This window comes from Chanos chanos, chromosome 2 (assembly GCF_902362185.1).
Source record: "Chanos chanos chromosome 2, fChaCha1.1, whole genome shotgun sequence".
Classification (NCBI taxonomy): domain Eukaryota; kingdom Metazoa; phylum Chordata; class Actinopteri; order Gonorynchiformes; family Chanidae; genus Chanos; species Chanos chanos.
In genome coordinates, this window is record NC_044496.1 from 15,356,417 (window position 1) to 15,367,413 (window position 10,997).

The 10,997-nt window shown below is 41.6% G+C and overlaps 1 protein-coding gene across 1 annotated transcript in view; it reads right to left on the reverse strand.

Annotated features, from left to right (window-relative positions):
- Positions 1-10,837, reverse strand: part of adamts17 (ADAM metallopeptidase with thrombospondin type 1 motif, 17) — a 66,314-nt gene extending 55,477 nt beyond the window's left edge. Inside the window, exons 1-3 of the mRNA XM_030765099.1 lie at positions 10,807-10,837; positions 7,108-7,448; positions 2,336-2,501 (exon numbers count right to left, since the gene is read on the reverse strand). Coding sequence (XP_030620959.1) covers positions 2,336-2,501; positions 7,108-7,448; positions 10,807-10,837 — 538 coding nt within the window. The remainder of the gene's footprint in view (positions 1-2,335; positions 2,502-7,107; positions 7,449-10,806) is intronic.
- Positions 10,838-10,997: the final 160 nt, after the last annotated feature.

Consider the following 10,997-nt stretch of genomic DNA (forward strand, 5'->3'; position numbering starts at 1 on the left):
ATCCTTGCCTGGATCTCTAGGCCTCCCCCTGGGCCCGAGTCCTCCGTGTTATAAAGAGAAATGCTCCACAAACCCAATCACAATGGGAAACGAACATGGCCTGAACAAATATATTTGTCTCTTCGTTCCCAACTTTGAAGTTTACATGGCTCGGGACTGGGAACTGAGAATGTGTGGCAGTCATCAAGCTTGCAATTCCGACTATTACACAGCCACATTATATGAACTAGAGCGCTAACGTATACATTTCAACACACAGTCATTTTTCACCATCTCACATGGGACATGCTGGCTGCAAACAGAAAACCAAAACTGTGGCTCACCTCTGCCTATTGCCTTTAAAACTCCCTCCCCATCTTCTGTGTAATATGATACGGTTTTACACATCCAGACGGTGCAATTCCTCACAAGGCGCTGGGGTGTATATGCGTGTGTGGAAGAGATCGGAGAGGGAGTTCTGAAGTATTCAGGACATGGAGTTTAATGGATATAAAGTCTGTCTTAGTCAGTATCCTCCTCCAGGGACTCTGCGGTACAGGGCGAAACGTCCAGCTTGCTCCTCTTATTGAGGGTTTTCAGCACAGCGGTGGGAAGGGGGATCTGGCAGGCCCCCTAAACAGTCTCCGACAGACGTGAGTGCAGGGGAAAGAATTTTCCAAATCTGGCACCTAGTGCAATCCCCCTACTTTGGAGACACCAGGTGCTAGTGAGCGGAGAATGGCTAAAGCACCTGGAGCGCTTTTATTACACAGGGCTAAAGAGCCGATCAGTAAAACCCAACCTCCAGGCCGATACACATCCTGCACAAGACCCCGACTCATAATGAGCTTTTCAAGACCATCAGAAAATTACCTGCTCGGACTCTTTTCCTTTTCTCATTTTTTTAACAGAGAGGTTTCAGTTACTGCAAGTCCCAGATATGAACATATGGTAAGAATTTATTTATATAGGTTGTCAAAAGCACTGGTGGTCTTTCCTTCAAAGGAGTTATGTAATTTTCAGAGAACAGTCCAAGACAAAGTATTTGCTTCATAATGCCACAGAACTGAGGAACTGCAGAAGGTCCTCAATACAGTAACAAATTCTAATCAACATAAAATACTAAATTCAAAACATTCAAATTGGAACTCTGTTGTCTGAGATGAGATTAAGTATGTTATTGTGTGCTGCGTGACTTCATTCTTTTTTTTTTTTTTTGAGTAATTGGACTTTTCTATGACGATAAAAAAAAAAAAAAAAAAAAACACAAACCCAATAGTGCACTGCGTTCTGATTTCCAGATTCAAATGTGTGCAGTCATAGAGCCAAAAGCTTTGGCCTCTCAGAAGAATGGGAGGCCAGTTCACAAAATGTGAATTCCTCTAAGCAGAAAAATCCATAATCCTGGCAAAGAAACACCAAAGGGCTGGAAAATATGCACAACACTATTAATGTAAGACAGAGAGCAACTGGAATTCTCTAGCTCTCTCTGATAGAATTCACACTGCAGAATAGCAGGTTCCAACAGGAGTTTACTGACATAAAAAGCACAGATAGATGTGCATTAAAAACAGCTGCACTTCCCTCTCCCCACTCTTTCAACACTGCTGAATGATAGAGACATCAAAGGATTAAAAAATAGTCATAAATGTGGCTACGAAATACATGATTTATTAAACTGAGGATTTTTTGAATCCTAATCAGTCATGATGGGATAAGGAGAAGGAATTAGAGATTGGCAAAGCAGACTACTACCGCATAATTGTCATTGATCATTATTACCCCTGCTGAGCTTCTCAAATGGACTGATCTTCCGGGATAACTAGGATCTACATCTTAGTGGAAAAGTGTTAAATGGCACCGACCAGTGGATTTTGAAGAAGTAAAAGGCTATCCTATGGCGCTCTTGATATTACCAGTCATAACTTGATCATAACATTTTGAGAGCAGCTAACAGGACATGTATCCTCTTGTCACATGTATCATGCAAACGGCTATATAACAGCGGTGTGTGAAGAAGTGTTCTTATTGTGTTTAAGCTGTTTGTTCAAGCTCTTAAGGTTTTCATGTTTTAATTCTTCTTCTTTTGTGAATTACCATAAAACTTCCCCAATGAATTTCCCCCAACCGGGGTGTATATACCATATCATCTTACCCTATGTACTTTACGATGACCATATTACACTGATTATCACATGGCAAGTTAGCAGGCTGTTAAACAGACATTTAAACTTAAGATGCCTATGTGTGACCACTGTGATGCTGCAGGACTCACAGTGGTATACTTGTAGTCCATTGAACAGATACCACTTGTAATGGCCATGCTTACTCCACTGTAGGGTAGGGAGCCACTCACCTTGAATTATCTTGCAATACTTTGGGTGGCTGTTTGCCACTGGTGGGGACTCTTTGATGGAACGCTTGTATCGGACAACTTTGTGCTTCCACCCAGAGAAGGAGTCCTCAGCCACGCCCACTGGCTCAATGAACAAGCTCTCATCTCCGGTTTGCACCAAGCCAGTCTACAAGACAGAATAAAGAGCAAATTTAAGCCATCATTCTGAAGCAGCAATACTTTTCCCATTGCACATGTAATCAATTCTCTCCTTGTGATTAATGGGCAAGTAAAATCAGCACATTAATCACAACATGTGAAGATGTAAAGCACACTGCCAAAGAAGATTAACAAACACTCACTTTACAGAGTCGGTCCTGTGTATTTACGGAAAAAAAGCTGGTCACATGGTGACTAACCTCAAAAACAAATCGACGCATTTCCCCACTCGTGTATTTGTGTGGTTTCCAAAAACATTTCCAAAGTCTATGTTGTTGGACAAGATTTGTATGTTTTTGCAAAAGCAGATAAAGGTCCATTTATCAAATGCCCTCTTGAGAAACATAAAGAGAATGTGGCCCTGTCTGACAAAGTCAGACAACAGTGCCTCATTTAAACATCAAACTAGTCATCGTGGACTTCAAGGGCACAGAACGGGGAATACGGGGAATAATTTGTCTTCCAATGAGAAATCCCTCAGCCCAAAACTCCTAAATCAACAGCCAATTATACTCTGGCTCAGAATCAAGCCAAGTAGAAGACTGCAGGGAACGAGAGAAGAAACAAACAACAAGCCTGAAATGGGTGGGCAATGATCAGGCACAGGGAGTGATGCTGGTATGGGCCAAGTGCAGCTTTGTCAGCAAATCCCCCCCCCCCCCCCCTTCCCCGGCTGTTTGCTGGAATACTGATTTGCAAGACTTCTTTAAATTAGGCACTTCATCGGTGTCAATCGTACCACAACTGTGGTACCACTCTATGTAAAGCTACGCTACCACGATGAGATGTGTTGTATCTCAATGTAGAAGGAATCAGTATTTGAGTGCACGAGTGATGTCTTCTCAAATTCAAAGGTTGCCATGTGTAACTTCTATGCAACCCTAACCACAATGAAACTTGAACATCACAGCAAACAGTACACACTCTTGAAACTGATATTCTCTCAGATGTCTGTCAGACCATCTGTAGGCTCCAGCAGCAGAATGGGCTTCCCCTCCATCCCTACCTAGGAGGAGCTGAAGGAAATGAGGTGGCAGGTAATGGTGGTGAAGCTGTGCCTTAGGTTCAAGAACATACAGGTGAACACTGTGTGGAAAGCATGGCATGGTAGTGTATGGAGAGAGAACTTGAGTTCATATGGCAGTATGGCAGGGCCCATGAGAATGGAAGGTTTCTATTATGTAGTAGTCTTCAGACTTTGCGTCTGTTAGGTTGAAATACCTGCTTTGAATGCAACCAAGCCACAAGACATTTTATGCCTATGACCTCTCATTTTTGAGACTCAGAAGGTGTGAGGGTGCAGTTTGTACCCAGGAATGATGGATAACATGCCACTATCTCCACTCTACACCCCAGTGCAGTAGGTGGCAGTAAAACACCTTTACTTGGTTTTCCAACGGCCATAAAAATAAAAATATGAATCAAACAGCAAGAAAAGGATGACGAGGAAGAAGCAAAAGAAGTACAGGGGGGTTTCACAGAGAAAATCTACTGAAGAGAGTAAGAGACAGAGCCTCAGGCAAACAGAAGGAAGAATTAAAAAAAAAAAAAAAAAAAAACGAAGACTGCTGACAGAGTGTTACAGCGCTGGACCAAAAAGCATTCTCTTCTATCCCAACACGTATGGGCAAACCCCATACGCAGCAGGCATGGAGCAACATCAGGTTAAATATAGTACAGTAACATATGGTTACAGTGACATGCCTGAGCTGTGCTGAGAGAGCAGTAAAATAGGTTGAAATGACATTAACAGCGAACAGTTTTTTTTTTTTTTCTCTCCAGTCTCAGCCACTCCATTCTCAATCACTGAAGGACCTGAACTGTGCAGTGCTGCACAAATACCATTACCATAGCAACGGTTATAATATCTATTGGCTTGTCTTTCCAAAGAAAACCGATTAAAAAATAATAGCAATTAAAACAACACGGCCATTATGAGTGTGTAGATACAGCAAGTGATTTGCCCATTGTGTCTACAATGATAATATATCCTCAGCTTCATCACTTAATCAGAAGCAAACAAGCAGCCAGTATTTTCAAACAAGTGCCTAGTGTTTCTTGCTAGCATGCTTCTAAAAGACAATGGACAGTTGACGTCCCATACCATTTGCAGATTTACCCCTAGTTAAAAGCATATCTGTAGGCCCACAGAGGCCCCTCCTAAATTCACACTAAATCCTACCTATGGAGAGAGAAGATGAAAGATGTATCCTCTCTGCTGCCTCTGAGAAGCTGACTGAATAAAGCTTAGTGTGAAGGGTAAAAAACGAATATTAGATAAATCTATTATCGCATTGCCAATGGCACCTTGCTAGGGGGTAAAGCCCAAAGCGAAGCTTACTGACAGAGAATATCTTTATCCTGCTTGAACAGTCTCGTCAATACTCCAGCTGACGCTTAGCAGTATTACAGGGTTATAGACGCATGGTATGTCTTCTTCAGATTACGTTGCAATGTCAATGGGTGTACCCTTTGTGTCTTTCTCCTCAACACTGATTCAAGCAATTGAAACTTGAATTTCCTTGTTGTCCTACAGAAGTGATGTCATTCCTCCTTGTTTTGAGTGACCAAAAACTTATCAAAAACTTGCTATAGTGCAGTTCTGGGATGTCTTTAGTTTCACATGGAAGACTGATCAAAGGAGCCAAAATATGGTGAGCTGTGATGTAAAAGAGAAGGAAATTGTTAGATGAAGCAAAAAAGAAATATTTTGCTGTCACATGGCAGACTAACTTCAAAACAAAAATGTCATGCTGTAACACTAGCCAGAAAAGCCCCCCATTACCACAATCTGGGTCTAAGATAGAGACAAGCTGCACATACAATGAAAGTCAAGCAGGCACTAAAAACCAACAGTTATAAGGGAGTAATTTGCCCCCCCCTCCCCAAAACAATAACAACAACAACAACAAATTAATTATAATGAATGATTTGCTCCAGTTGCAAGTATGCAAGATAAGGACAGACTTTCCATAGAAGTAGTACACAAAGGGAAAGCAGCTTACTTCCCCATAACTGACTCCTGACTGTTGGAGAATCTGTCTGCCCCTGTCCAGTAGAGCGTTTTGGGGAGAGGAAAAGGGTGAGTCAAGTTTGTTTACACTGAACATAAGCCAAAAACAACTGAATAGTTTAACAACGCAAATAAAACTGTCTTGAAGTGCCACTGGATAACAGGCCACTGACTCTGTGCTCAGGTCACAGGCCTGTCTACAGTTAACCCACATTTCTCTTATTGTTTCACCCTCCGAAGGAGCCATATAGAGCACAGCAGGAGGTATCCTCGCAGCCCCAAGGCTATATCCCATCTTACATATAATTGCGAAACAAGCTAGTCAAAACATCCATCTGATCTCCAGATGAGTCAGGAAGACATAGCTCTTTCAAGTCTGCCTCTCTCTTCCTCTCATAGGTGTCAGAGAGCTTGACCAAGTCTGCTCCCACACATGGATATAACATTTATAGCTGAACTGACCTAATTTTCCATGTAGTTATATCCTACATGGCATACAGGAGTAAAACGTTTAACTAAAGGACTGAAATAATATTAATAAAGTTTAATATTTTTCAGTGTTGCATGGTTGAGAGCTACAGGATTGGATGACCCCTAAATAGTGTTCAGTGCTACAGTCTGAAGCTTTAATCAAATTGACAACAAATGTGAAGCCTGTGAGACCTAAAGACATTCCAGCTGTGCTTGGTCACATTCATACACACAGCAGAAGCTGAAATGCGCAAAAAAAATGTAATGGAATGAAGAAATGAAATGTCCAGCATTCTTATTATTCCAACAGTGCTGTGGTCTAGGATGTTTATTGGGTTCACATACACAGACACAGACACACATACACACTGACACACAGACACACACATGCAAACACACCACACGCACACGCACACATACACACACAGACACAGACACACATACACACTGACACACACAGACACAGAGGAATGTCTTTCTTCCAAATTGTTTATCGATGTTGAGAGTAGACCAGGGTCTTAACTGCAGCGTAAAACACATACAGCTCTACACACACACACACACACACACACACAAACACACACACACAGATACACAAAGCAATTTCATCTCATCTTCCAATCATCTCATTATTGATACAGTACTCATGCAAAAGTGCAAAAAAATGCAGCGGAGGAAATGACCCTATGGTCCCCCCAATCAGCCATTTGATAGCCTGTCGCAGAGGTGTTACTAATCCCATTCAGAGCATCTGACTGGTGGCAGGTCAGTCATCGCCCAACAGAAAGATGAGGAATGACCTGATCTCAGATGGATCTGTGCAAACGTATTCTACAACAAAACCACATACTCTAACCAGCTACAAAGTGCTAAAGACATAGCATAGAATGGGATTAGTAACACCTCTTGCTTACAGGTTCTGCAGACTGTCTGAGATCACTTACACGGTGTTAGTGTGTGCATGTGTGATGTCCAGTATGTCAGTGTATTTCACCTAAAAACGCAAACCAGTACCATTCAGCCTCAACAACGAAGAAAACTTTGAAACAGAGGCAATATGACTTCTCAATAAAGACTGAAGACTATTTACCAGACCGCCACAAGTATCAAGTGAGGCAAAGGAATTGGTGTAATTGAGGACAGATCCAGTATAGAAGCAGCTGTTGATTTTCGTAGACGGTGAGCTCTGTATCGTCCCTCGGTCACCCTTCTCCTCGATCACAAAGCCTTCAGAGAGGAAGGAGGCATTCCTCTGGAGTTTCAAGTAAAGATCCTTTCCAAAAGCAGGCAACGACAGAAACAGGTGGTCCTCCTCAGGGAGGGAGCGTGGGTTTCTGTGGCCACCCCACCCGTGAGTCTCCTGCAGCAGGTGGACTTGCTCCTGCCGCAATTCAGATGGGACCACCAAATCTGTCTCATATTCAGCGTGAGCTGCGGAGAGGAGAAACACAATTTCATGTCACTGAGACCAGTCACAACCTGATGTAAGCCAGAGGTCAAAACGTCAAGAGCATACTGATGACTGATCTTTTTTGGAGGGGCAGTAGTAGGGATGGGAAAATGTGAGTCAAATCTATAGTGAATCAAAGGAGATAAAACTATAGATAATAGAACCTGAGGCTGTTAATGTCTTTGTGGTGGTTAGCTTCAATAGCGTCGGTGAGATATGGAGATGTGCGAGTCAGGTTCGGCTTGCTGCTTGCCATGAAAAAGTGTAAGGCATCAGTTGCAGTTCTCCAAATGTAGTGGAGAAGTAAAAACCAAATATACACTCCGGCTGGATGATATACATTACATTCGTTGTCAGATAAACACCGTGAATTTATTTTAATTGAAAAAGCACGGGAGTCGTTACGCACGGCTTGCTTTCGGTAGAGTGCAACTAAAACGCAAAGAAGTTTTGATAAATGATGCAGTTCCTATTATAAGAAACAAACCTGGGATCTAGATGAGTTCTCCCATAGTAATACATAACAAATCTGCAACTTGATGGTAATGTCGCAAATGCAGGTGTTTCAGTCTTAAACTTACTTGATATTGCGTTCAGTCCGATGCAAAAGAGCTGAAAATACAGTATGAGCTGAGAAACATAGTTGCCGAGCATCATAACAACTAATAGGAAGGATATGTACCGTAGCGAAGCACGCACGAAATGGAGTGAAGTTTATGAAAGTTTGGGAAATTAATGACCACAGAAAACGAACTGAACTCGAATAGGAAAACACTCCCACTAAGCTTAGCCTCCGCCTTTCCTTAAATCGGATTGGCTCATTTCGTCTAAGGAAACAGGTCTCTGCAATGAGATTTGCCCGTTCTGCTATCCATGTTATTAGTGGGCTGTGACTGTACACGTGGTTTCAGTGAAACTATGAAGTTAACTACAAAAAGTTGTTAAATCAACATATTCTGCTAAAGCCACGAGAGGCAAAAAGTGCAAATCTGCAAGCAAAATTCTCTGTTATTGTTATTCTTAATATTATTGTTGTTGTTGTTGCAATATGTCTATAACTGTGAAAACGACTATTTCTCACATTTTCATGACGTAAGAGGAAAGGGCTCTTTACACCTTTTCATCATCTGCTTGTCAAATTTGTCACGAGGATACACATTTAGAGTACATTCTTGAATTGTGGGCAAAAGCTATGCAGCCACGCAAACTATGTATTTGGTACAGAGGCAATGCACAGGAAGGACTGGCATCCTGCTGTCATGACAGCCGTTATACGTGACAAGTGAGGTGAGGCTGTTATTCGGTTTTGCTGTGAAATTTCTCTCCCCCTGCTAGAGCACGAGACGTAAGATAAAATCACTTTGATAACTTATGACCAACAATGTATAATATATCTGCAGTGAAATAGAGTCCGCTCCCAATGAAGAGTGCTGCAGATATCCATATTCGTAACCATGGACTACATTTACCTGTCTGATTATCTGTCCTTCAGTCCGGTGTGTGAAAATTTACTCACATCTCGAAAAGAAAATTGCTGTCACGTTTCTGGAAGAATTTTTGAGTCCTTCACTGATTGTCAGAATTGTAATATACTCAATGCAGTGTGCTATCTGACAAAAACAATGACTATAAATTGTCCATAAGCGAGTTCTTGTTATTATATTAGGTCATTATACGCGGCTTCCTTTATTCTCTGTGTGCTCATAGTGTGTACACCTCAGTTTGACAGACATAATGAACAAGTCTAATGTTTTTCAGTTTTTCAGCAACAGTCCGGCACTCAACTACCCCTCGCTGGATATCTCTTTGCACATATATTACAGCTCACAGTTGCTGTTTTCATACCAGGGAGGAGGAAAGACAGGAAAACTTTCGAAACTTCACAATCGCTCAAAAATGATATAAAATAATGACATAATTGAAACTATTCTATTTATGCTTTGTTTCCCCTGTCCTCCATCTGATTATAGAGTCACTTTTATAGATATTTGCTATCTTTGCAGTAATCTCAAGTTTATCTGTTTGAGATGATACGCCTCCGCTCAGGTTTTTAAACTTGTGGTAAACTGCTCCCTCTAGTGGCTAAGGGACACAGCATAAACTTTGTAAGATTTGAAGTTTTGTAGCATTCAACAGACAGCACGTAATTCACGTGATATCTCGCGACAACTGCTGCGAGACTAACTTTCTGGGGTGAGTGAGTTTCTCTTTTAAATTGTGTCCAGCTGAGCTACAGAGCGGGAGACTACAAGCCGGTCGGCTGGAGGTGGCCAGATTTGTTGTGCGCCGGAATGGTAACAGAATGGTAGCCCACATAGCGGTATAAGAGTTAATACAGATGAACCAGCTGAAATGTACATTAATGTGTACCCTGTATATTAATCATACACTTTCGTTCTTGTCTGAAGCGCTAAAATGGCACACAATCACATGGGAGACAAGAATTATCCAAAATGTTTTTGGTGTTTAAGTAGCTGGCCCTGCTAACTGCACTGTTGTGTCGTAGCCAGTAGAGGGCCACCACTGGGTCATGTTGGCAGTGTTTGTCATGATAGTACTTCATCATATCATCAGAGTAGGAAGCCGTCTTAGTACGGCATACAGTTGATGGTTGTTTGTAACGGATTGTACTGGGGGGGGTGTCGGGACTTAATAACAAGTTCCGCCAGCTGTACAACTTGGACAGTTTCTAAAGGGCGGTTGCGAGATGTGTATTTCGCGTATGTATATTTTGTGTAAAGGCTGTTGCCAGATGCACATTTCGCGTATGATTCCGAGTGTAAAATGCGAGCTGCGTGAATCCACGCTACGTTCTACGTTCTACCCAACTGCTACAAATGACCATGATACTGGCTGTAATACTCATCTGTCTCATCTGTATCTGTCATTTCTTTACTGTTCACCTCACTCTGGTTTGTCACAGTCATTCTTTATCACAGCAGACACAGAAGGCAAAGTGTATGAGGCAATGAGGGATTAATCCTTTGTGATAATAATAACAACAGTGTTCCCTCTAGTTGCCAATAATGCTTGTCATAAAATCTTTCTGCATTATATATATATATATATATATATATATATATATATATATATATATAAAAACAGGTCAAGTTCTTTTCCGTGGTTTACAATGATGATAATCTTAATTAGGTCTGAGATGCAGAATCCACCACAATTTAAATACTATTATGTCATTTGCTGAGGATCACTCCTCAGTATATTTAAAGAATGGCTATTGGGGAAGTTCACTGATCACTGCACTGCAACATTGCCACTAACAGACGTAGCGAAACAGTCATGGTTACAACTGATGTATTCCCTGTCACCTTTCAGTCTGACCCTCCAGCTTCACACTCTGATTCTCTGGCATCCCTTGTCCCCTGAATCACATAGTCTATGGCAGCTGCCTATTGATTGAACTGAAACTAATTCTGTACCTTACGTGACACGAGTTCAAAGATTATAACTAAAACCAGGTGTCAAATAGCAAGATGGTGTCAAGCTAAGTTTCTGTGTACATAGTTGCCATG